This window comes from Polyodon spathula, chromosome 10, assembly GCF_017654505.1.
Source record: "Polyodon spathula isolate WHYD16114869_AA chromosome 10, ASM1765450v1, whole genome shotgun sequence".
NCBI classification, from domain to species: domain Eukaryota; kingdom Metazoa; phylum Chordata; class Actinopteri; order Acipenseriformes; family Polyodontidae; genus Polyodon; species Polyodon spathula.
The window spans coordinates 44,202,783-44,229,008 of record NC_054543.1 but is presented as its reverse complement, the minus strand read 5'-3'; the positions used below and the strand labels follow the sequence as shown (position 1 = coordinate 44,229,008).

General features: G+C 39.4%; 1 protein-coding gene across 23 annotated transcripts in view; it reads left to right on the top strand.

Annotated features, from left to right (window-relative positions):
• Positions 1 to 26,226, top strand: part of LOC121322385 (nebulin-like) — an 87,184-nt gene that overhangs the window by 57,952 nt on the left and 3,006 nt on the right. For 13 of the 23 annotated variants that reach the window (XM_041262254.1, XM_041262275.1, XM_041262269.1 and 10 more), the window contains 24 exons: positions 1,137 to 1,241; positions 2,614 to 2,718; positions 4,134 to 4,238; positions 4,834 to 4,941; positions 5,713 to 5,817; positions 6,140 to 6,244; positions 6,526 to 6,630; positions 6,915 to 7,019; positions 7,497 to 7,607; positions 7,880 to 7,990; positions 8,420 to 8,521; positions 8,651 to 8,755; positions 11,254 to 11,346; positions 12,989 to 13,102; positions 13,525 to 13,629; positions 15,411 to 15,515; positions 16,375 to 16,479; positions 17,648 to 17,758; positions 18,210 to 18,320; positions 19,152 to 19,265; positions 19,446 to 19,550; positions 20,321 to 20,425; positions 25,269 to 25,361; positions 25,735 to 25,842. In XM_041262254.1, coding sequence (XP_041118188.1) covers positions 1,137 to 1,241; positions 2,614 to 2,718; positions 4,134 to 4,238; positions 4,834 to 4,941; positions 5,713 to 5,817; positions 6,140 to 6,244; positions 6,526 to 6,630; positions 6,915 to 7,019; positions 7,497 to 7,607; positions 7,880 to 7,990; positions 8,420 to 8,521; positions 8,651 to 8,755; positions 11,254 to 11,346; positions 12,989 to 13,102; positions 13,525 to 13,629; positions 15,411 to 15,515; positions 16,375 to 16,479; positions 17,648 to 17,758; positions 18,210 to 18,320; positions 19,152 to 19,265; positions 19,446 to 19,550; positions 20,321 to 20,425; positions 25,269 to 25,361; positions 25,735 to 25,842 — 2,541 coding nt within the window. Of the gene's footprint in view, positions 1 to 1,136; positions 1,242 to 2,023; positions 2,126 to 2,613; positions 2,719 to 4,133; positions 4,239 to 4,833; positions 4,942 to 5,712; positions 5,818 to 6,139; positions 6,245 to 6,525; positions 6,631 to 6,914; positions 7,020 to 7,496; positions 7,608 to 7,879; positions 7,991 to 8,419; positions 8,522 to 8,650; positions 8,756 to 11,253; positions 11,347 to 12,988; positions 13,103 to 13,524; positions 13,630 to 15,410; positions 15,516 to 16,374; positions 16,480 to 17,647; positions 17,759 to 18,209; positions 18,321 to 19,151; positions 19,266 to 19,445; positions 19,551 to 20,320; positions 20,426 to 23,670; positions 23,762 to 24,413; positions 24,708 to 25,268; positions 25,362 to 25,734; positions 25,843 to 26,226 lie in introns of those variants that run through there. The other 10 variants (XM_041262253.1, XM_041262271.1, XM_041262256.1 and 7 more) reach the window with 10 other exon arrangements.

The window sequence follows — 26,226 nt, the reverse complement described above, 5'->3', positions numbered from 1 at the left end:
GACTCCCTCCTCACCGAGGCTCCATTAGCCTCTACAGTGGGGTATGCATGGAACGGCTGCACTGAGACTCCCTCCTCACCGAGGCTCCATTAGCCTCTACAGTGGGGTATGTATGGAACGGCTGCACTGAGACTCCCTCCTCACCGAGGCTCCATTAGCCTCTACAGTGGGGTATGTATGGAACGGCTCCACTGAGACTCCCTCCTCACCGAGGCTCCATTAGCCTCTACAGTGGGGTATGTATGGAACGGCTGCACTGAGACTCCCTCCTCACCGAGGCTCCATTAGCCTCTACAGTGGGGTATGTATGGAACGGCTGCACTGAGACTCCCTCCTCACCGAGGCTCCATTAGCCTCTACAGTGGGGTATGTATGGAACGGCTGCCTGAGACTCCCTCCTCACCGAGGCTCCATTAGCCTCTACAGTGGGGTATGTATGGAACGGCTGCACTGAGACTCCCTCCTCACCGAGGCTCCATTAGCCTCTACAGTGAGGTATGTATGGAACGGCTGCACTGAGACTCCCTCCTCACCGAGGCTCCATTAGCCTCTACAGTGGGGTATGCATGGAACGGCTGCTCTGAGACTCCCTCCTCACCGAGGCTCCATTAGCCTCTACAGTGAGGTATGTATGGAACGGCTGCTCTGAGACTCCCTCCTCACCGAGGCTCCATTAGCCTCTACAGTGGGGTATGCATGGAACGGCTGCTCTGAGACTCCCTCCTCACCGAGGCTCCATTAGTCTGTGTGCAACACTAAGCTAGGCACAGCAGAGCAGCCACGCTCAGTGACAGTACAGCCAGGACCTAATAACAAAGAAGATGTGTATTCAGTTCACTGTTACACTTTTAGATTTTGGATGCAAATGCATAGTTGTATGTATTTATATATGGTATTGCATGTTATTTATATATATATATATACATAAATTGCTGATGTCTATTTAGGCATCTGTAGTTTTATATAAATCATATACTGTACACTATATTTTACGTAAGTCCAAATAAGATCTATATCAGTTGGTGCATTGCCTTTTCTAACTGATTTCATTCTTATTTATTCAAAGCAGGGGCTGTCGTGTATTTTCAAAGGATCACTATTGTAGGGATAATCGGTACATTTTTGTTTTTAAACAGAACAAGTACCGTGCCTCATCTGAGAAGAACAAAGGCAACTTCAAGTACACAGCCGACAACCCTCTGTATGAAACCGCCAAGCATGCAGCTCAGCTCATCAATCAGGTACCCACGGCAAATACAGAACACCTTAATATGGAGAAAGCTGTTTAAATACATACAGACAGTTACAGTATGATTGATTATATTTACATACAGTTTATTGTATATAAAAAAACAACAATGTAAAATCCAAGAGTAGAGAAGATATTAATTACTATGGAGATGGAGAATGTGTGAACAGTATCCAAGTCTGAACAGTGAACAAGTCTGTAATACCTGTTATAACCTGTTATAACTGCTATAACTGTGTTTTTTCTCTTCACTGCTTCTATAAGGGATCCTATTACAGCTGTTAAGGTAAATCCTTAAAGAAAAATAAGCCAAGCTTTACAGTTTGAAAGGCACCCTGAGAGTGCCGGAGCGATTGTGTTAACCTGCTTCTAAAGGAAAGTTTAAGCCATAACTGTAGCACAAGGCTTGGTGTACCTGTGCAAGGTGTAATTGCTAGTATTTCCTTTCAGTGCAGTTGAGCGATGGGTAATAGTGACACGATATTGCTGCAATGTGATATTAGTTATTTCCTTGCAGGATTGCTGCTTTACAAAAAAAGTACTGATTGTCATTTTCATAACTATTGAATTACCAGTAATGCTTTGGATACAAATCTGTGACACTGTGAAATACAAGGTCAAATTGCCCAAGACAAAAAAATGAAAAGAGAGCCTTAATTCCTGATAAAGTTTAACAATGCAGAAATATAAAGTACAGTACTGGTTGCACAGATTGTGTTTACAGTGTTTGATAGTCATTTTATCACTGTAACCCCCCTATGACGTTCTGAGCAGAAGCTGTACAGAGCTGAATATGAGAAGAGGAAGGATAAGTACAGCGTTGTTGTTGATGATCCTAGAAACATCCTGGCCAAAGAGGCCCGCAATCGCAGCCAGGTAAAACCAAAGGCCAGACGCTTCCGCCATGTGGTCTCCACCAGCAGCCGTGACATGATGCATTCACGTCTCTCTTCTGGCGGATCTTGTCCAGTCTTTTTGCCACCCAAAATGCCCTCAGGCACTTTGTGTGTGCCTGTCCAGACTCTATGTACTCCACTGCAGTTCCCTTTTCATTTTTGTTATCGGTGAGTTTATTTAGCTTTTAATAAACGATCCTTGGCAATGCAACAAATACATGCCTAACAGAATCCGTTCCAAATCCTCCTCAGATTGAAAGACAAAGTTCCTGGTCATAAAAGTGACAAGGTGCTTTTCAGAATGAGAGTTTCAGCTTTCTCATGCAGCAGCTCCCTCTCAAATGAATCTGGTTGCTTTGTGGAGTGCATACAGCAGTGGTCCACCTGAGGATTCAATGTTTCTCACTGTCTTCTTGTGTCTCTTATATGTTGCTTCCTCCTTTGCATGGTACATGTCTTCACTGACAGAAAAAGTATAAGTTTGTGGCCAAGAAGCTGTTGCAGCAGGGTTGCAATGAAATTCTGCGTCCGGATATCCTGACTGCACTTTACAACACAAACCTGTGGAGCCAGGTAACAGCTCACTGCTTCAGACATGTGTCCACACTGCTGCCTCTGCCTTCCCTGGCTTTGAAAATCGCGAAACTCTTCTTTCTTTACACACCAAAAGCCTCGTAATTGTTTTGGCTGTGGCTTTCTACCGTCTACCCACCACTTTCTTACCTTGCTTTGTTTTAATGCAACTTGTGAGGGAATGTTAACAAATTACCATATTTATTGAGATAACTCTTCCTAATGACCCTAAGAATGCATGAGATATAATAATTAAAAATGAAAAGCTTTTGTCTTTTTTAACTTACTTACCTTAAGGATAATATATTTGAATAAAGTGAAAAGGTGGAAGTAAAAAGGAATGAGTAGAAAGGATGTTGAGTATTTTTTTATTTTTTTTTCTACATTCCCATTGCTAGATCCAAATTCGTAGCTATGATCTGGAAATGAGAAAGTTCAAACTATTTTCCTAAGTGTAACAACCGATGCTGGGTTTGAAGTGGCAGCCCTGTACACTGCGAGCGAGCTTCTTCACCGCAATTCAAAAGAGCCGGGCTCGACTGCATTGGTGGTTTTAGAGCTTTTAACCTCATCTCCTCTCACCGACAGGACGGCCGAATCCGTAACTGCAGGGCTTCACACAACACTGCCCACTACATAAGTAAAAATCATTTTTTTTGTACACATACACTTCTTTGAAATGCATAGTTTTGTGCTGCCCTCTCTTTAATTCAAAGACACCAGGTACATCCTTACCCTTGAGGTTAACTTTACCTTTCAGCATAATTGCATGCATCGTGTTCATTAGTCTGTGTTGCTCAGACATGTGTTGTGCACCTTTTCTGTTGGCATGTTTTCCATACATTGTGTGCACAGAATCTGCATGATCCCTTTGGTGGTAAGTTTAATTGTGTTCAATTTATGCTTTATTTGGATTTTATTTGATGAACCATAGTTCAGAGCTCAGCTAACAATCCCAACACCAGTGTGACTTTCAAAGCAACCTAGACCCAAAGTTACAGTCACTGTTACTTATTTAAAAAAAACCTGCCTAGTTTTTATTTCTAAATGTAACCTTTTCCCGCTTGGTAGGATCGTGTCTTTATGTACAGCCCTATTAACAAGTTAGCTGGAAATTGGAAGTCATAGCCTACTGATTGCTCTCCCACCTCCTTTATGTTGTGTTATCAGTGTAGTGGACGTTCTCGAGAAAACTCCCTACCCAACCTCACAGTATAGATGAGAGCTAGTGTAAAGCAATTGCATTGTGGATGCAGTTAGACAATACATTTAAAACCAGTCACTTTATATGCCACTTTATACAGTTTCCAGTGTCTAAAGAAATAAAGATTTAACCCTGAATAGAGCCAGGTTTTCATAATAAATCTAGCTATTTTCACTAATCTTTGTTTTTTTTAATGTATTTATTTGAACAGTGGAAATACAGGGCAGAATATGAGAAGGAAAAGGACAAGTTCACCTCTGTGTTGGACACCCCTGAACACGCTCGCACTCAGAAAGTCAACAAGCAGATCAGCGACGTGAGTAATGGGGATTCCCTTGTTCTAGAACCTAATGACCCTTTTCAATACATCTCTGGGGATTCCCTTGTTGTAGAACCTAATGACCCTTTTGAATACATATCTGATAGCATGAGACCCATATGAGTTCATTCAGTTGTTGCACATTTGTTGCCACGATGCACAGCCAGATTTTATCAGCATGAAAATTATAATACAGGATCAGTTCAAAGATGATCGGCTGTGAATGCCAATGCTTTCAGTCGTTGTAATTGCCAGTGTCTGTAAACACTACTAGTTGTTGAATTAGTGACCCCCTTAGTTCTTTAAACTTTGTCTCAAACAGTGAATAAGTGGCAAACACCAGCTTTCCCCTTCTGATAATAAATAACAGCGACAAACGGAGACACAAGTCTCTGTAGCCTTGGATCACAACGCAAACAAGCAAGCACACTGGGGAACTAGTGAAGGACTTCCCAGTATTACTGTTTCTATGTTTGTCAAAGACTTGAGCTGAAGAAACAGGGTTCTTCATGACAAACTGAAATTCACAAATAAATGTATTTAAATAATATATATTCCTATTAAATATGATCCATTTTCATTGCCTTTATAGATCCTTTACAAGATGGAACACAATAAGACCAAGGCCAAAGGCTACACCCTGGGGCACGATACCCCATCGCTGCAGCACATGAAGAAGGTGAAGGAGAGAATCAGCATGGTAAGCTCCTTTAGAAATCTCTCAGTACCAAAATCTAGATTTAGTTTTACACTACAGGAATGCATCCTAAACACACAGTAAATGTATTTCTGTCTATCTATAGTCTTTATTTCTTTATTTTCTGAATTACCTAATCACTCTTATTAATGGTTCATGCTTGGATTTCACAGATTGATATTTTTCTCCCAAGTTACAGAAATAGTTATAAATAAATATAATGACACTGTTGGAAATGGTTAAAAAGAAAGAACTTGGGGACTCCCGAGTGGCGCATCCAGTAAAGGCACTCTGTATGAAGTGCAGGGTGCACCCTATAGCCTGGAGATCACCAGTTTGAGTCCAGGCTATTCCACTGTGGACAGGAGTTCCCAGGGGGCAGCGCACAATTGTCCGAATGTCAGCTCACGGCACACCAGAAAACCCCTGTAGACTGGCCAGGCACCTCTGAGGTGGCTGCATGATAGCCTTGCAGAGTGAAAAGAAGCAGACAGCTCACATTTCAGAGGACATGTGTGTTTGTCTTCGTCTCTCCCGAGTCAGAGTGGGGGTGGAGGTGGTGAGCCGATTTTGAAAAAAAAAAATAATTGGGGAGAAAATAAGAAAAAACTAAATTGGCAATTCAAAATTTAAAAAGTTCAAATATGTTTTTGTTGCTTGCTTAATATTCTCAATTTTCAGCTCCTTCGATTCCATATCTGTTATTAACTCCACCACATGCCGTTTGCATCGTTGATACTGGGAAGCATTAACTGATTTGTTCTTCTTTTCCAGCTGAAATACAAGGAGGAGTATGAGAAGAACAAGGCTCACATCACGATTGATCCGGGTGCTTTTGAAATCAAGGCTGCAAAGGAAGCTTATGATAATATTAGCAATGTAAGTCCTGTGCATACCATCAGTGCTCAGTGCGATATTGAGACAGGCAGTAACGTCTGTACAGCCTAGTGGTCATTACTGAGTGCACATCTAACTGCAAGAATTGAAATTCAAATCTAAAGTAATAACAAGACTAGCAATTGCTGTCGTGTGCACCTCATCAAAATTCTAAATTTATTTATGCAAAATAACCCTTTAAAATACATTATTTAGCTCTAAAAAAAAATCTTGTAGTTGTTGTAGGTAAATTGATTAGAATCTGTTTTCTTTCTTTCTATGGAATAGATATTTATCATGCATCATGTCTTGTTTTTTTATGAAGCTTACCTACAGGAAGAAGTATGAAGCTACTAAAAACAAATGGATCTGGACCGTTGACAGGCCTGACTTTGTTCACGCTGTGAAGACATCCTTCCAGCAGAGCGATGTGAGTAACTCATCTCTGGGGCAGACACTTTGTAACCAGCACAGTAGGGAATAGAACTATCAAACAGTATATCTATCTGTATTATATAGAGATATAATGATTACAATTTGTTTTCTTCTTCATCCTATCTATCTATCTATCTATCTATCTATCTCTATCTATCTATCTATCTATCTATCTATCTATCTATCTATCTATCTATCTATCTATCTATCTATCTATTATCTATGTATCTATCTGGCTTCATTCTAATGCTCCTCTCTTCCTTCTTTATTCCTCAGTTTGAGTACAAGTATGACAGAGAGATGTTGAAAGGATGCAAACTGTCTGTGACTGATGACAAGACCATGATGCTGGCGATGAAGAACAATGAGATGGCTAGTGATGTGAGTGTGCAGGCGCTCCAGTGACCTTGTTGTTGATGGTCGCACTTGTAAACGACGACCTGGGAAAATGTTTCTCGCTTAAATATATATACAATAGCTGTTACTTAAGACTTTGGAAATAAAGATGATTGCATCTTACCAGGCATAGCCAGGGAAGCTCTATTTTATCTTCCATTTAACCAAGATGTTTTATGAAATGTAAAAGAAACAAAATCAAAGCTGAAATATTGAAGGCGATATTACTACCTTTGTGTTGGACTGATACTATATTCCAATCCCTCCAGGTGAAATACAGAGAGAAGTATGAGAAAGCCAGGGGCTTCTACAAGACTGTGGCAGACACTCCTCAGATGCTCCATGCAAAATCTGTTGGCTCGCTGGTCTCAGAGGTACTGATCACTACAGACAGATAACCTGTATGATATCTTAATATTGTTACTGGAAAAATTGTTTTAAATGCAGTCTTCAGAATACTGGTAATAATGAATGAAATGGTCTGTGTTAAGAGACTATAGTCACTGTACATGTAGCTATATCTCAGCAAGAGAATGTGACAAGAGTGGACTTGATTAAGCTGGGTGGTAATGATTTTACAAGTTGACTTTTCTGCATCAGTTCACTGTATTGAACCAGTAGTGGTTCGGGTTAGGGTTTAGAGTTCGGGTTAGGGTTATGGTTAGGGATAGGGTTTGGGATTCGGTTTAGGACTAGGGTTAGGGTTAGGGGTGGAACTCACACCTGCTCAATTCCTGTATCTACTAGCAGGCGTCACTGTTTTGAAAAGGGGTAGATGTTAACCAAGGTTGAATTGGTCTAAGCAATCAGAAGGGTCTTTATACAGTACCTTTTGATTTTTTTTTCATCAGTCTAAATACAAACAAGCCAGTAAGAAGGAGCTACAAAAGGGATCCTTCACCACATTGTCTGAGACCCGCGACACTCTGCGTGCTAAAGAAGCCTCCAACATCCTTAGCCAGGTGAGTCAGTGGCTGCTGAGCTTCGCAGAATTCACAGGGGACTTCAGAAGACAAATTGACTTCTTGCTTATAGCACAGGGACAAAGATGAAGTGGCTAATAGCAATGCACTCCAACAAGGATCTGAGGGACCCCTTTGTCACTTACCACTTCCAACTTTGAGATGTTGTATCTTCATTTATAGCTTTAAATCGTGGCTCATGACTCATTTTGCAGTCATGTTATTGTAGTTGTAGCTAAATGTGGCAAATGATATTTTTTTTCTGTTTATAGAAACAATACAAGCAGAAGTTTGAGAATGAGAAAGGCAAGTCCAACTATGCTAACATGCAGACCCCGCCCGATGTGAAGCACGCAATCGATGTTGCAAAGAATCAGAGTAACGTGAGTACCGCCACTCTGCTTTCCATTCTTACAGTGCTCTCTTTTTAAACAATACAATTGCCATTTTGAAGAGTGAATTACTCGTATTATTATTTAAGTGATAACCTCAGGGCAGGAGTAAAAGGGATACAAGCTAAGAGTGTTATAATAGAAGGGAGACTGTTGTGTGCAAGTACGCTATGTACACCCTGCATTTAGATCTATTATATGACGATAGTTTCATTTCTGTATTTGGTTTCTGAATTCAACCGAATCAGCTGTTTGCCTCAGCCAAAGGCCGCTACACTGTAGACCTTTTTGAACGTGTGTTTATCCAAACTGTACCGTGCCCTGTTATCACAGGAGAAATGGATTTGGAACCCTGATAAAAGGGAATGTTTGCTGTTTTCTGACCTGTTGTTTTTTCAATCTTTTCGACTCTTTCTGCAGATTGCCTACAAACAGGCAGCCAAGGCTCAGCTGCATTACACCTCTGTTGCCGATCGTCCAGATATTAGGAAGGCCACCCAGGCTGCTAAACTGATCAGCGATGTAAGCTATATTAAACACACTGGGATTAATAAATATATTGGTGCTTATGTCTTCACAAAACTGTGGATTTAGCATACACTGAGTCAGGCTGGTTATGATGAAACTTTGTTGTTATCATGTGTCCCACAGATTGGGTACAGAGATAAAGCTCGCCAAGAAGCCAGCCGCGGAGTGTCCATGGTCGGCCGTCCAGATATTGAACTGGCCCAGGAGGTGTCCAGGCTGACCAGTAAGGTATGTGAGCCCTTATTTCTGTGGGCTTAATTAACCCACACCATGGGCTACTGTTATACTTTGTAGATATGTCATATAAATGTTTTGTTTTTAATTATTATTTTTTTTATTTCTTCTCCAAAAAAAAATAATTATGGAATACATTCTTGTGATCTGTCTGCTCAAATGATCATATTTTGTGAGATCAGTTTCCTTAAATTCCAAATTAGTCTCATCCAAATTATTTTATTTAGAAGTTTGCAAATTTAGCAGGTTACTTTGTATATACAGTGCTTGGAATAAGTATTCACCCCCCTTGGACATTTTCACAGTTTGTTGTGTTACAACCTGAAATCTTGATGCATTTAAATGGGATTTTTTTTCCTTTGATTTACACAACCTACTCAACACTTTGAAGAATTTTTATTGTGAAACAACAGTTAATGAAAAATAAAAAAACTGAAATGTCTTGGTTAGATAAGTATTCACCCCCCCTGAGTCAATACTTGGTAGAACCACCTTTGTCAGCCATTACAGCTGTGAGTCTTTTGGGGTAAGTCTCTACCAGGTTTGCACATCGGGATCGTGCAATATTTGCCCATTCTTCTTGGCAAAATTGTTCAAGCTCTGTCAGGTTGGATGGGGATTGTTGGTGGACAGCAATCTTCAAGTCTTGCCACAGATTCTCAATCGGATTCAAGTCCAAGCTTTGACTGGGCCACTCTAGGACATTCACTTTCTTGCTTTTAAGCCACCCCAGTGTCGCTTTGGCTGTGTGCTTGGGGTCATTGTCCTGCTGAAAGGTGAATGTCCGTCCCAGTCTTAGGTCTTTTGCAGACTGAAGCAGGTTTTTCTCAAGGATCTGCCTGTATTTAGCTTCATCCATTTTGCAGTCTACCCTGACAAGCTTCCCAGTCCCTGCCGATGAAAAGCATCCCCATAGCATGATGCTGCCACCACCATGCTTCACAGTAGGGAATGTTACCTAAGTGATGTGCTGTGTTGGGTTTGCGCCAGACATAGTGCTTTGCATTTAGGCCAAATAGTACAATTTTTGTGTCATCGGACCACAGAATCTTTTGTCACATCTTTTTAGAGTCTTCCACATGCCTTTTGCAAATTCCAAGCAGGATTTTACATGGGCTTTTTTCAGAAATGGCTTCCTTCTTGCCACTCTTCCATACAGGCTGGATTTGTGGAGTACCTCAGCTATTGTTGACACATGGACAGTTTCTCCCATCTCAGCCATGGAACCCTGTAGGTCTTTCAGAGTTGTCATTGGCCTCTTGGTGGCTTCTCTGACCAATGCCCTTCTTACCCGGCTGCTCAGTTTGGGAGGACAGCCTGCTCTAAGCAGATTCTGGTTGGTGCTGTATACCTTCCACTTCTTAATGATCGACTTGACTGTGCTCCAAGAGATATTCAAGGTCTTTGAAATCTTTTTATGCCCCTCCTCTGATCTGTGTCTTTCCACAACTTTATCACAGAGTTCTTTTGAAAGCTCCTTGGTCTTCATGGTAGTATCTTTGCTTTGAATGCACTACCCAACTGTGGGACCTTACAGAGACAGGTGTATTTAATCTGAAATCATGTGAACCAGTTTTATTGCACACAGATGGACTCCATTGAACTTATTGTGTGAATTCTGAAGGCAATTGGTTGCATCTGAGCTTATTTAGGAGAGTCACAGCAAAGGGGGTGAACACTTATCTAATGAAGACTTTTCAGGTTTTTATTTTTAATTATTTAGTTTTTTCACCTCCCCATTTTTTCACACTTTGAAAGTGTTGAGTAGGTTGTGTAAATCAAAGGAACAAAAATCCCATTTAAATGCATCAAGATTTCAGGTTGTAACACAACAAACTGTGAAAACATCCAAGAGAGCTGAATACTTCCTCTAGGCACTATATATATATATATATATATATATATATATATATATTATAATATATAATATATTATATATATATATATATATATATATATAATTTTGGTATCTAAAACCCATAATGAAGTTACGCTATCCATACGTACAATATAGTATCTGGAGAGCAATAATGCAGAGCTTGGTACATGATGTATCATCCTATGTAGCATTCATGAAATCATGGCCCTCCCATAACTATTACTAGTCTCATGTATTTGGTGCCACTGTCTTTATAGCAGCTTTTTAAAAATACAAATGAACACATTCAAACTGTGATAACTGAGTGAAATTATTTTATCATATGTTAACACAGCAGGGAATACCCCCCTCACCCCCTCCACACCCCCCACAAAGAAAAAAACTTCAGTTAACCTTATCACAGTTGTTATTTGTTTTGTCTTTTTTTTTTTTTTTACCTTTGAAAAGCAGCTATGAGGATAGCGACGCCTAATAAAGATGTAGCGCTATGGCAGTGTTCAACGCTTGCATTTGATTCAGGTCTTGGTGGCTGCAGTGTACCCTGCCTCCCTGAAGCCGTGCCTGTGTGCTCTATAATGCTTCTCTGATCTTGCTGTGTCGCTGCGCTTTGTAGGAGGAGTCTGAAAAGAAGGCAGGGCACGGAGCTGCTTCCTATGACACCCCTCAGATGAGACACCTTAAGAAAATGAGTGCCCTCACTAGTAATGTAAGGAGGGCCACTGCCCGGACCTGTGACTGCCAGTACCTGTCTTGTCTCTCATCTCTTTGCCATTCCTAGTTGCCAAGCACCACACTTTGACGTCTGAAATTCTGACACTAAAAAAACAAAACACTTTAATGGATTCTTCTCCTTTTTTTCCCTCTCTTTCTGCAATAAAGAGTATCCGGTACGGTATATTTTAATAGACGCTACCCATTTTTATGCCTATGTTAATTCCAATTTCAGCTGCTTTTCATTTTGCCAATTTTTTTTTTTTTTTTTTATATTTTGACATTTTTCTATTCTTGTGCTCTTTTCTGTCTGTTTCACCAGAAGTAATAAAAGATGTGACAAATCAGAGTTCACATCACATGACTTTTGACATGATTCTGTTTTTAGCTGACCTGTTTTTGTTAAAATACTTCACATATTACTGTTTTTTTTACCATTTTCTCCTCCCAGTATCCCATTATGTTGAATGGCAAGTGCTAATATGGTTACTCCGATAAGGAGTGAACATGACTAGTCCAGCTGTCCTCTTTCTTATTCATGTGTGTTATTTTGACTGTGCAAATCACAGAAAAGCACATCAACCGAAACTATTAATTTCAGAAGAGCTGATAAAAACTTAGTAGTTATGAATTAAACTAGTTTAACATTCAAGGAACTTACGTATCTATTGTTAAAAAAAAGCGAATGACAGTCTACAGCTTTTTCACCAATAGCAAACCATATTTCATTCTTAAAAAAGGCTTTTAAAAAAGCATTATTTTAGTACCTTTTGAGTTAAAGCTTTGTGAACAGGGCACCAAGTTCCTTTTAACTTTCTTCTGCTCATGTTGTAAAAACTGAGAGTAAGGACTAATAAGGTTAGTAACTGTCAGGAATGTTAGGTAGTAAATGGATACTCCACCCCTGTTCAAGCCAGACTGCCTTTCAGGTGTTGGAACTGTAGGGTTAATGGAACCTCTCTGTTTAATCACCAGCCCCAGTACTGGCTGGACATCAATGCATTGCATATCCTGACTGTGATGTGCTAAAAACAAATACAATTCTGAAGGATTTGCAGACTCCAAATAACTCTGTGTGATTGTTGTGCCTGAGGATGTTTTATCATTAGGAAAGTGCTACAGAAAACCTCTTCAAATAAGAAATCTTGCCAGAACCACTTTTATTTTTTTGACATACTAAACCCTAAGTTCATGCCTCAGTGTATGAGCTCTTCCTCGTCACATATATTAGGGCTGTGCCACAAAACTGACTGAATGGTAATGTAACAAACGGTTGATCAATTAAAGCTACGTATGAAAATGAAAGGGTGAAAAGAAAACAATTCAGCGAGGCACTAAGACAATACAAACAAGAGCACAGCCATAATATACAAGGATTTCTACATGTATTTTTTTTTTGTTTTTCAGTGTTTTTATAGGTTGCCTCAAAAGGGAAAGCTTGTAAGTGTAATGCTTACTGAATCGAATCTCCCATGGGACAACTTATAATCATTGCAATGTTATGTTTTCAGTTGTTTTTTGTTTTTGTCTCTGTGTCTTCTTTGGAGCATCGGTATTAATAGCATTGCATTTCTGCCCTTGTGTACAACTCATGAGGGTCAGAAATGATTTTGTCTTTGGCTTTATTTTGACTTTAGGTGAAGTACAAGGAGAAGTTTGATAAGGAGATGAAGGGAAGGAAACCACAGTTTGACTTGAAGAACAGTAAGAATTACCAGACTATGAAAGATGCAAATATTCTTGCTAGTGAAGTAAGTATGAATACAGGAAATTAAAATATGTATAATAGCGTTGTACTAACTATGTAATTAACATGTTATTAAAATATAACTACTGTGTGAATACAGTACTTCATGGCACAGGCCATTCCCATGTAATTACACACTTTCCCACCAGTACAGTAATTACCATTTAAGGGTAGTTACACTCACAAATCAAGGGTAGTTATACAGTTATTGTTACCTGCTTTTGTATAGCAATGAATTCTAAGGTGGCACCCAATACTCTTTTATCATTCTGGAAAATAGTAAAGAATTGACACATGAACTGAGTGTGACAATGAGCACAATCACACACATGTAGAAGCTGGATTGAAGCTCATTTAGTGTAACAGAAGTGCCTGCTCTGGATTAGTTGCAAATGGTTTGCTCTGCTCTGTCTCGTTTCTCCCCAGGTGAAGTACAAAGGAGATCTGAAGAAGCTCCACAAGCCTGTGACTGACATGTCTGAGTCTCTGTCGATGCAGCATAACCTGAGCACTAGCAAGCTGGCCAGTGATGTAAGCACAGTCACTACCCAGCGCATCCCTTTCAGTGCAGACTGGCCCATTCCAGATAACCTGTTCCACAGCTCTTTCTTGCATACTGTTTTGCCACAATGCTTGACATCATAGGGTAGTGACCTTCAACTCTCCTCTTTTGACCCTCGACCTCATTCTACTAGCACCAGTTTGTACCATTTTTTTTTTTTTTGCAGCCAGCTATTCTTTGCATTTCTCTTTTTTGCTCTTGCTTTTTTTATATTTTTCTTTATGAAAACTAACCAATACTTACTTTTGCTGATCTCCATCACTTTTATCCCAGCGATCACCAAACCTCCCACAATTGTAACCGTGTTTTCTTTGTAGGTTTTAATGATTCCTCATATTTCATTTTATGTCCAATTGCCTTTAATTTACACAATTTTTAAATGGATGAAATTAATAAAAAGTGGTATTCCCATTTGGGCTGAATGGAGTGTTGCTAGGTTGAATGGAGTGTTGCTGGGTTGAATGGAGTGTTGCTGGGTTGAATGGAGTGTTGCTGGGTTGAATGAAGTGTTGATGGGTTGAATGGAGTGTTGCTGGGTTGAATTGAGTGTTGCTTGGTTGAATGAAGTGTTGCTAGGTTGAATGGAGTGTTGCTGGGTTGAGTGGATTGTTGCTGGGTTGAATGGAGTGTTGCTGGGTTGAATGGAGTGTTGATGGGTTGAGTGGAGTGTTGCTGGGTTGAATGGAGTGTTGCTGGGTTGAATGGAGTGTTGATGGGTTGAATGGAGTGTTGCTGGGTTGAATGGAGTGTTGCTGGGTTGAATGGAGTGTTGCTGGGTTGAATGGAGTGTTGATGGGTTGAGTGGAGTGTTGCTGGGTTGAATGGAGTGTTGATGGGTTGAATGGAGTGTTGATGGGTTGAATGGAGTGTTGCTGGGTTGAATGGAGTGTTGCTGGGTTGAATGGAGTGTTGATGGGTTGAATGGAGTGTTGCTGGGTTGAATGGAGTGTTGCTGGGTTGAATGGAGTGTTGCTGGGTTGAATGGAGTGTTGATGGGTTGAGTGGATTGTTGCTGGGTTGAATGGAGTGTTGCTGGGTTGAATGGAGTGTTGCTGGGTTGAGTGGAGTGTTGATGGGTTGAATGGAGTGTTGATGGGTTGAATGGAGTGTTGATGGGTTGAATGGAGTGTTGATGGGTTGAATGGAGTGTTGATGGGTTGAATGGAGTGTTGCTGGGTTGAATGGAGTGTTGATGGGTTGAATGGAGTGTTGCTGGGTTGAATGGAGTGTTGCTGGGTTGAATGGAGTGTTGCTGGGTTGAATGGAGTGTTGCTGGGTTGAATGGAGTGTTGATGGGTTGAGTGGATTGTTGCTGGGTTGAATGGAGTGTTGCTGGGTTGAATGGAGTGTTGCTGGGTTGAATGGAGTGTTGATGGGTTGAGTGGATTGTTGCTGGGTTGAATGGAGCCTTGATGGGCTGAATGGAGTGTTGGTGGGCCCAGTGGAGCATTCACTAAACAATAACTTTAATACTGAATTACCTGATAAGTATTTCAATAGGATACGCTGCCATCCCAAAGTCTTTTTTTCTGCTGGTTTGTTGAGGACCAGACTAACAAACAATGTGTCATTACAACCATTTCACTGAAGTCTTGATTTTTTTTATTTTATTTCTTTTCTAGAAGAACTATGTGTTTATAAATTGGGATTTTTTTCTACATTATTTCTTTTTTGATTGAGTTTGTTGGTGCTTGAAGGAGATGTTTTTGAACTGTATTTATTGAGGTCCTTTTTGGGAATTCCCCCTCAGTACCGATACAAGAAAGAATTTGAGGACAGTAGGGGTCACTACCACATGGTGCCAGATACCCTTGCACAGATTCACCATAAGGAGGCTACGGAACTCCAAAGTCAAGTAAGTATTTACGGGGAAGGCAAGTGGACGTTGAGTCTGCCTCCACTCCACAGACTCTCTTGTTTGAGTGTACCCTCTCTTTCGGACCAAAGATAAGTCTCTTTTCCAAAAACTGTACTACTGACCTGAATGTTTAACTCACCAAACCCCCACCTCATACTTCATCAACAAACTTTTTGGTTTTTATTGTCAAGGATCTTGCTTGACAGAAAAAAAAGAAAGAACGCTAACTTTTTACCTGCTGTGGCAGTTTTAACAAGAACAAAAAAACATGAACACATGACTCCAGTGTTAGCAGCCTTACATTGGCTTCCTGTACAGTTCAGGATTGATTTTATGGTCCAGATTTTAACTTATAAAGCTTTAACAGCCTTGCTCCCCTATACCTAAAACATGTGCTGACCCCATAAGTCTCTAATCACTCTCTTAGATTGCAGGATGAAGGTTTGCATATTATTCCATGGATACAGAGAATTGGCACTATGTGTACTGTCTGTAAAGTGCTTTGAGGTGATTCATCACGAAAGGAGCTAAATAAGAAATAAAAATTGATTGATTAACATGTTCTATTCTCTTTTAGTAACACTTCCTTGATCTCACACTAAGAATTTGATATGCTAGCACAACATCAAGTGATTTCATTTGACTAAAGAGTGACTAAATGTGTTATACCTGTATATAATTCACAAGCTCTCCAGTAACTTTATTTTTTACCTCAGCATGTTTTTAAAGCACCACTTTATTCCAGACCCAAGGGTGGTCATCTTGGACAGGTTATACCTGCAATTGGGTTGGAATTGGCGCCGGAGCCCATCCCCGCAGTTAAACCTTTTTGACATTCTTTCTGCTTTTTTAACAGGTGAAATACAAGGAGAAGCACGAGAAAGAAAGAGGCAAGGCCATGCTGGACTTTGAGACCCCCACCTATGTCACTGCCATGGAGGCACAGCACATGCAGAGCGAGGTAAGAGGAGTCTTCTGGTATGAAATCATTGTCGGGTTTGGATAGTTGGAAATGTTCTAGGCAATCACGGTCGTACTCCTGGGAAATTATCTAAGCAAGAGTTTTAACGAGCAGCCTTCCTGTGGTTACATAGATGTGGGATACAGGACATTATCTTGAAAAGCTTTGAACAGCTTTAAGTCGACTGTGCACCTTAACAAATTAAGATGCATGTTCAAAAGGCTATTGTTTACAAGCCAGGACAGTTCTTTATTTTAATTTAGTTTTTAAATGTATTATAAAATGCATGGCTGGACTGTTTGACTTGCTATATTTCTCACAAATAGGTTTCACCACAATAATCCTCCTTTCAGATGATTTGTAAATGATTAGAGATGGGCAGACAACTCAAGATTTGATTTACCCTTCAAGAGAAACAAAATAGAAAATGTTTTGTACACCTCTATAAATTTGTTTTTCTTTTTTTTTGCTTCGGTAGAAAACAAATTGGAACATTTCAGAAGATGGAAATTTTTTCCAATCAATTATTCAACAATTTCAAACTATTTCGTAATCTCTTCTTTAGTCATTCAGGCATTCCCAGATTGTCCATGTTGTGAAATGTGCCATTCTGACACCAGTACTATTGGCGGGCTGCAATACTGTTGAATACAATCAGGTTTATAACCATCCTTGGTGGAAAACATCTGAACATGTGCAAGCGTGCAAGCAAGCATGCAAGCTATCTGTCGATCTCTCTCTCTCTCTCTCAATACGGATCTCAGTCACTGGTGGTCTAAAACAGTGGTCTTACACTTTCTTGCACCTGTATGCATTCTTGCCTTCTGTCTACACTGAAGGCTTTTCACTGCTGGTCTTCGAATTCAAATAAACTTATACAGGTGAAAGATACCTGTATAAGGTTGTATTGTTTTGTTGTTGTATTTTGTCCCATTGTGAATACCCTGTAGTATAGTATCAGTAATAATACATAATTTCATCTAGAGACAAACAAATAATAATAATGTGTGTTAACATATTGAGGGTCATGTATTGTCCCTAAAAACAAAACTGTTGTACTGTATACAACTGAAAGTGAGGCTTCTCAGCCGCTGTGCTTCTATTTTAAAATTGTATCATTCGTTTGTTTTGTGCAACATATTATATTTTCTCTCTCTGCTGCTAATAGAAAACTTATAAGAAGGACTTTGAAGAGTCTATGAAAGGCAGAAACCTTTCTGGCTTGGAGGACACACCAGCATCAATACATGTCAGATATGCAACTAAAATAGCAAGTGAGGTAAAAAATAGATACATATACATATATCCCAATCCTATGTAATCTTACTAATCACCTAAATGAAATGCATTGCCTTGCCCTCTAGTTCCACATTAGTTAACATCTGTCAGTCATAAAAGCACGATTCAGTTCATTTTAGCCTTTTATTAAAATCGATACTGTCCTGTTTCATGTTGCACGTCAATTTATTGTTAACTGTGACTCTTAAAATGTGTCTACCTGTTATCTATTGTTACAGCAGTGCTACTGCAGTATGTACTAAATGTGTCCTTCATAAACCCATCATCTCCGGTTGACTCTTAAAAGCTGCACTGCTGCCACTTTTCGTGTGTCTTTGTTGTCTGTTTTTCCTCAATTTGGGGCTTTTTTGTGGGTGTACAAAAAAGGGGCAGAAATATGTGCGTGCGTGGGTGTTGTATTTCTGCAGTCTCTGTTCTTCTTCGTCCTGTAGAAAGAATATAGGAGGGATCTAGAAGAAGGCGTCAAGGGTAGAGGGATAACAGGGCTGGAGGAAACTCCTGAGATGCTGAGAGCAAAGAATGCTACTCACATCTTGAATGAGGTAGGACTCCCTGTAGAGCTGCCACAGCGCATATGATTCAGCTTCCATGTGGGACTAATGCTCAGGGCTTGCCATAGGATTAAACAACATTGCTGTGCATGGATTCTCTCTAACAGAGCCTTCAGTTTCTATTAACAAGGTGTACCTCCCTTTAAAAAAAAAAGGTCCACTAAAACAAATGCTGTTACCTTGGAGTGTCAGACATCCGTCCCAGAGAGACAACCCATAATGCTTCTGTTGCAGCATCTTTCCCTATGTACAGATGTTTTAACAACTCTTAATACAGCTCAACATGTGTTCTAACCATCCTAATGTTTCAGTGGTAGGGAGGGAGGGGCAGGGATCCTCCTAATAATTAACTGTAGCAGCCTTCTAATAATAGTACTGTATTGAGTGTATACTCTTACATTGTTATCCTGCAAATAATAACAATCATATGCTACTACTGATTTTTTTCTTTTGTTTTGTTTTTCAATAAAATAAGAATTGTGTTTTATCATGATGTTTAGGGTATAGTTATGTGTCACATATTCTATTTTTAATCAAAGTAATGTACAGTAATTGTGTGACAAAGCTAGGGGCCTATGTGTAGTTACATGGAACTTGAATCTCAGACCCGATAATAGGCATTACATGGATTGTATGTGTAAGCAGCTAACATGGAAAGTGATTAAAAAGATGTCAAATCAACTGTCATGGGATCATCATGGTATTCCAACAGCAGTAAGTACGACTGAAGGTGTTGTCTATAGTTAAGCCAGGTCCTGAGAATCTATGGCTGTGGTGCATTATTTAGATTGAAGTTTCTCTCTTGTTTCTGGCCTTGGGCAGAGAGAATACAAGAAGTCTCTGGCGCTGGAGATCAAAGGAAGAGGCATGCTGGCTTTGGCTACTGACACCCCTGACTTCATGAGAGCCAAAAATGCCACAGATATCCTCAGCCAGGTCAGTGTGTGAACAAGACCCCCGGCCCTCTTCTGCATGGCTGTTTCAGTAGCATGCAGCAGTCAGCAGCCCTTGGAGTATCACTGCAGCAGTGTGCATTGCAGCGCATCACCATGTGATGCTTCTCATGAAACACAAGTACCGAGTTGTGTTGCTCAGTTGTTCTGTTGTGTCTCCCAGAGCAAGTACAAGCACACTGCCGAGATGGACAGGTCCAGCTACACCTCAGTGACTGACACCCCTGAGATTATCCACGCTCAGCAGGTCAAGAACATAGTGAGCAAGGTAAGATATGAAGTAGGGTCAATGTATGTGACATTGTACAAAATCTCCCTTCACTGTGCTATACCATCAGTAATAATGAATTAAAAGTAGAGGTAGTACAGTAGTAGGGAGTATGAAAGTGTACTTCAAAATGGAATGGCAAGAGAAACATCCAACTATATATGTAATGATAAGTTTTAACACTCATAGTATTTACCCTGGTATTTACCTCATAGACCTACTGTGCAATATGTTTGGGTTTGATAATTGCTCCTCTCTTCAGTGGCATGAAACTCTGCAATAGTGCAATAAGATCCATGAATCTCAATTCTAGAAGTGTGCAGTCTCTGAAAAGGGAAGTTAATTTAGACTGCTAGACTGGTGTTGCAGTGGGCTGGTTCACTAGCATGATGTGATGGTCCTTCTTGTGAGAATGGGTTTGAATCTAGAGGAGTTCCCTTTATTTCCAAAGACTTGATTCATTCAATCATATTGCCTTCTCTCCCTGAAGACAGTTGTCCAAATCCCATTCCCGGAAGATACAAGTCATAAGAATGCATAAAAAAAAACAAAAAAACAATTACAAGTGAGAAAAAAATCAAGATAACGAATTAGACAGTAGAGTGAGTAACAGTGTTAGTAACTTAGAAAGAAATAAAGTTTGACAGTCAGTTAAAAAGAAACAAGCCTAGCACAGCCAACCCCAGGGGGTTCCATTCCTCGCATCAAAACAGACATGCTGACAACGCTGCACTGCAGGTTGATAATGTTGTGTTGTTTGTTTTGGACAGAAAAAATACAGAGAGGAGGCTGACAAGACCATGTCTCACTATGTGCAAGTTGTGGACACACCTGAGATGCAGAGAGTCCGTGAGAATCAAAAGAACTTCAGCACTGTAAGTGAAAGTCTACATTCCACATTCTACATTCCACTCCCACTGTGTTTCTCTTGTTAGCTGTTCAAGTTTAGTTGTTCCATGTAAAGTCCATCTAAAGCGTTATGACTAGTAATTTATTTTAAACCAGTGTGTGCTGTTGCTAAAGTTATTGTTTGTCTGGGAATACTTATTTTATAAGCAAAATATGTACAGTGGTGGCTCTCTGAAGACATGGAATAAAATGTAAATATGCTATGTGTAGTCCTGAGGTCATTTCTCATGATAACGGTTTGAAATGTTGAGTTTCTCAGATAATCTTGTTCATGTCCTCGATGAGCCATCATAATGTACAATATTAAAAAGGGCAGGAAAGGTTCCATCTGTGAAGAGTACTTGACAGTAAGCTAAAAACAAAAAGAACATTTAAAATCGAAACAGGAAAAAATCATTTCTTTGAAAAAAGTTTCAGCAGAAGTACTTTGAAACATCTTTACTCATATCAGAAGACATTTTTAAGACAAAATGACTGAACTTGTATTTTTAGATGCTCGGATATTGTATATCAGATCATTTAGACATCTTGTACTAAGAACTGTTTAAGCTTTTTTTTCATATATTTTGCAGTTTTTCCTTCTCTTGAAAATATTTTTATTGGTATTTTTTTATATTTATATATATATATATATATATATATATATATATATATATATATATATATATATATATATATATATATTACGATATACCTATATATATATTATCGAAGTCTACCCAAATGACCTTAAAAGCAGTAAAGGAAAGTGTCAGTGGAAAAAGACACTCCTGAAATGTTGCGTGCTAAAGAAAATCAAAAGAAATTCAGCTCGGTACTACTTTTTATAAATTTAAAACAAAATAAATCAAAATCATTATAAACCAAAACGCAGAATGGCATTTTTAAATTGGGAGGTTTGTACAAAAAAGACTTTAAACAAACACTTGCAATCGTAGTTGTCAAGGCTCAGCCGTTACCATAGACACGGTCTGAAGGGAAACGGAAGCTGTGACTAGCACTTGCGCAGATGTATAGTTTGAAGCGAGTCGTTTGGGAATTCAAATGGTGATGGAAGAGAAGAGGCGTTTGTTTATAAAATGCAATATACCGCGCATAACAATTAAACAGAACTGCAATTAGGGGACGTATGCAGCTAACGATGACAAAAGAAACATCTGCTGGAATGAGAGTTGAAAGATATCGTCATTAAGCATTAGCTGTTTATTCCTTTTGAGGAAAATATGGCTGTTTGCTTATATTTTGCATTGGTATGCTAATTCTTTGTTTTAATTCAAGTGGTTCAAACTTTGCACTCGAGCCAATAGTAATATTTTTATATAGTGCCTTTCATAGTGGACCGCCATCACAAAGCGCTTTACAGAGGCAGGCTGTGAACGTAAGACATTGATTTAATATGTTATCTGCAGGATGGCGCGCAAGGAGGTTAAGTGACTTGCTCAGGGTCGGTCACACAGCGAGGCACTCAGTGGGATTGGTGGGATTTGATCCGGTGACCTTCTGGTTACAAGCCCTGGACTTTAACCACTGACCACACTGAATGAGTTTGAATGAATGAATCTGCTTTGCTTAGTGTTTTAAATACTGAGAAACTCCAAGCTTATTGTATACTGGAGCCCTGCTTCAGTGCAATGGGATTGAAATATAATTCCTGTCGTTTTTTGTTTTTTTATGGATAGATTGCTATATGTGCAATTATTACAACAGCCCGACAATAGAGTAGGGCAGTGATTGATTATTATTATATATATATATATATATATATATATATATATATATATATATATATATATATATATATAATCTATACATTTTGTTTTTTATCTTATTGTATTTTTATAGAGGGCATGGCCAGTATTTTCTGTAATTAAAGTTACTGCCACTAATGAGAAATTATGGTAACTAAATTATCTTTCTGAGCGAGATCTGTTTATGTCAAAATGTAAAAAAAAAAACCAAAATCGGATGTTAATAAAAAATGTGTACATAGTTAAAACAGAATGTATACTATACTAATTGCTATAAATCTATTTTAGTTGTTTTATTAATGTGTATCTAATAAAACGAAAAATTATATTAAAAAACAACCAACAAAACAAAACACAAACAGCTCACCAGTCTCTATCTCTCTATCTATATGTTATGAATCAGCTATTGTTTTTTTTTTTTTTTTTTTTTTTTTTAACCTGGCTTAAGAATCTTTCAATCTTGATAAATATTTTCTTTTTTTTGACTTTTTTTTTAGCTTTATGCTAACAGAAATTCCATTTAAAGTCTTCTAGCTAACATATCCTGCACTCTACCCCTTCAGCATCCTCTGTAGTAGCTGACAGAATTGTGAATCTGTAGCAATTGTGTTTCTCTCTTTTACATGTCAGATGTGTGTGCTACTGTTTGTCTTATCTTATGTTGTATATTGATGTATTCAGTGTTTCTGTTTAGCTGTACAGTCAGACCATTAGTGTAATACAGTAGTAACACAAACCTCTATTCTGTATAAAACACAGAGACAGTTTTTTTAAAGGTTACTGCAGTTCAGATCAGCTCAACGCGTGTAAGGGTCCGGACGGTAATGCTGCTGCTCCTGCAGTTCAGATCAGCTCAACGCTTGTAAGGGTCCGGACGGTAATGCTGGTGCTCCTGCAGTTCAGATCAGCTCAATGCGTGTAAGGGTCCGGATGGTAATGCTGCTGCTCCTGCAGTTCAGATCAGCTCAATGCGTGTAAGGGTCCGGACGGTAATGCTGCTGCTCCAGCAGTTCAGATCGGCTCAATGCTTGTAAGGGTCCGTACGGTAATGCTGCTGCTCCTGCAGTTCAGATCAGCTCAACGCTTGTAAGGGTCCGGACGGTAATGCTGGTGCTCCTGCAGTTCAGATCAGCTCAATGCGTGTAAGGGTCCGGACGGTAATGCTGCTGCTCCTGCAGTTCAGATCAGCTCAAGTTCAGTAATGCTGGTGCTCCTGCAGTTCAGATCAGCTCAATGCGTGTAAGGGTGTAAGGGTCCGGACGGTAATGCTGCTGCTCCTGCAGTTCAGATCAGCTCAATGCGTGTAAGGGTCCGGACGGTAATGCTGCTGCTCCTGCAGTTCAGATCAGCTCAACGCGTGTAAGGGTCCGGACGGTAATGCTGGTGCTCCTGCAGTTCAGATCAGCTCAATGCGTGTAAGGGTCCGGACGGTAATGCTGCTTTCTTTTTTGCACCTTTTAAAGATTGTATACAAAGAGGAAGTGGGAACAGGAACCTCTTTAAAAGACACCCCCAAGATGCAGAGTTAAGAGAACTCAGCAGGCGATCAGCACGGTATATTCTGTTTTACGATTCTCCCAACCACCTTCCCATTCACCGTTATCCAGCCCCCCCACCCCACTACCACCAGCTAATGTCATTTTAACCCCCCACAGAAAGGAGTCTAAAACTTAATTACAAGTTCCTGTCCCCTCCCTCCTACCCCTTATATAAAATGAAATAATCCTCCCAATTTCCCTTCCCATTTAATTAACAAAAAATTCCTTCAATAATATTTGAGGTTCTTGCTTAATATCCTTGTACAGAATTTTGTTTTTTGTTCTGCTACGGTTGCTAACTTCATAAGTAGACCTGGTTCTAACTTGCTAACCAAAAACATTTATAAAAACGTGATGTTTCAAATGCAATTTTTATTCTACAAGTTTGTTTTTGTTTGTTTTAATCAAAAAACATGTTGTAAAATTAGTGTCTTCATAATATTGCTATATATATATATATATATTATATATATATATATATATATATATATATATATATATATATATATATACACACACACACACACACACACACACACACACACACCTGCAGGTACCATTCTGTTAGTCCTGTTATTTGGTGTTCTTGTTTGTTCAGATCTGTTTCGTGTTGCTCTGTGTGCTTACTGTCTGCCCTTCTATTCTTCATTGTGATGACGGTGCACTAGATAAAGTACAAGGAAGCTGTTGGAACAGGAACAGCAATCCCTGATCTCCCTGAAGTGAAACGAATAAAGGAGACTCAGAAGAACATCAGCTCGGTAGTGACAACACTTTTATTCAACCCAAATAATCTGAACCCTTCCATTCCCACTGACCAGTCCCACTAGCATCCCCTTCTACCCGAGTCATGACCGCTGCCACCATTAATACAGCCCAAGACAAAACGACCAGCAATGGTGTGTTGTTATATTATATCTATTCAAATAGCGTCACCTCATTTTCCAAACATACGCACCAATAAACTCATTTGAGAATCATTTAAAAAGAAACTTTTGTAATACAGTTTAGACAAACGTAACATTACAGCGCTAGTCTTTTGTTTCGTTCTTTAATCTGTGTATGTGGATGCATTGACAAAATGTACTTCATTTCAGCAATACCATTTTATGATGTTTCTTCTTTCCTTTGGTCTTGTGTCAGAGTCCTGACATCCTAAATTCCAGGAATTACTGCAGAGTGTGCTTTGCAATATTAATATTAATAGCAATAATAATTCAAAACAAATGATTCAAACACCAATCTAGGCTGAAGCACCGATCTTGGGTACAGCTCCAATAACTCAAGACACTAAAACATATCACTAATGACTTTGGGTCAGACTAATTGTACAAATACCTGGATTTCAGTTTTGACAGTCATCTTTTATTAGGGTCCTTGAAATGACACACACAGCCCTTCCATCCCTGGGGTTATGGAATGCACTCTTATGATTCAGTCAGAGTTTGAAGCAACTTTTCTAATCAAATGTCTCGGCTACGTGTCTCACTGCTTTCGCTGGGGGCTTACCTTGTATTCTACAGGTGTTGTATAAGGAGAACCAGGGGAGGGGAACCCCAATGGATTACACTCCAGAGATGGAGAGAGTCAAGCGCAATCAAGAACACATTAGCTTGGTACTTTCCTGAAGATATCTGTGGTTAGAAACAAAACAAAAACTACATAACACTCTAACGCCTTGTTTTAGCCTGACCTTCATTAAAATTAACAAAACCGTTCTGTTTTATTTTGATTTTTTAACCATTTCTAACAGCTTACCGTGTTCCTCTCCAAACCCTCTTCTTAACGTTAACTGTCTTAATTCTGATGCTCTAATCCGTTTCTCAATAAACTTTACACCTCCCTCAGAAGTACCCGGGCTCCTGTTTGCAGTAATCTATTGTGTCTTTGTAACACCCTAATGGCTTCCTTCAGGTCTGTATATATGTGAAGATTGAAAAGTTTCTTCTTTCCTTCCCAGAAGTAATTTCTGCTTTGTATCGTGTACAGGTGCTGTACTCGGACAGCTTCCGCAAACAGGTGCAGGGCAAAGCAGCCTTCTACCTGGATACACCCGAGATGAGGCGCGTCAAGGAGACACAGCGCAACATCTCAGCGGTAAGAGATTGCTACTATAAAGCAAATTATCCAAACACCTGTTACCCAAACAGCCTCTTGTTAACCTGTCTCGTTGTGTGTTGTGCTGTACTGCTGTTTGCAAATACAATGCCCTCAATCTCTAGGTATCTACAGAACAGTGCAGTTGTGCAAGTTCTATATTTACAGGCAAGGTGAAGTTTATCTTTTTTAGGTTTCTTGATTGGCAAAAGTCACGTAAAAAAAAAGATGTCACTGTCATAATTCAATTATCTGAACAGCCCAAGCCCAATTAGGATAAAAGTCTTACTGTGTTGAATTCATTACGATTATATGTTTTTGTATTTCTACCAATGTGCTGTAACACAACGCAGCAGAAATTAAACAATTATCTCCCATTGTCCT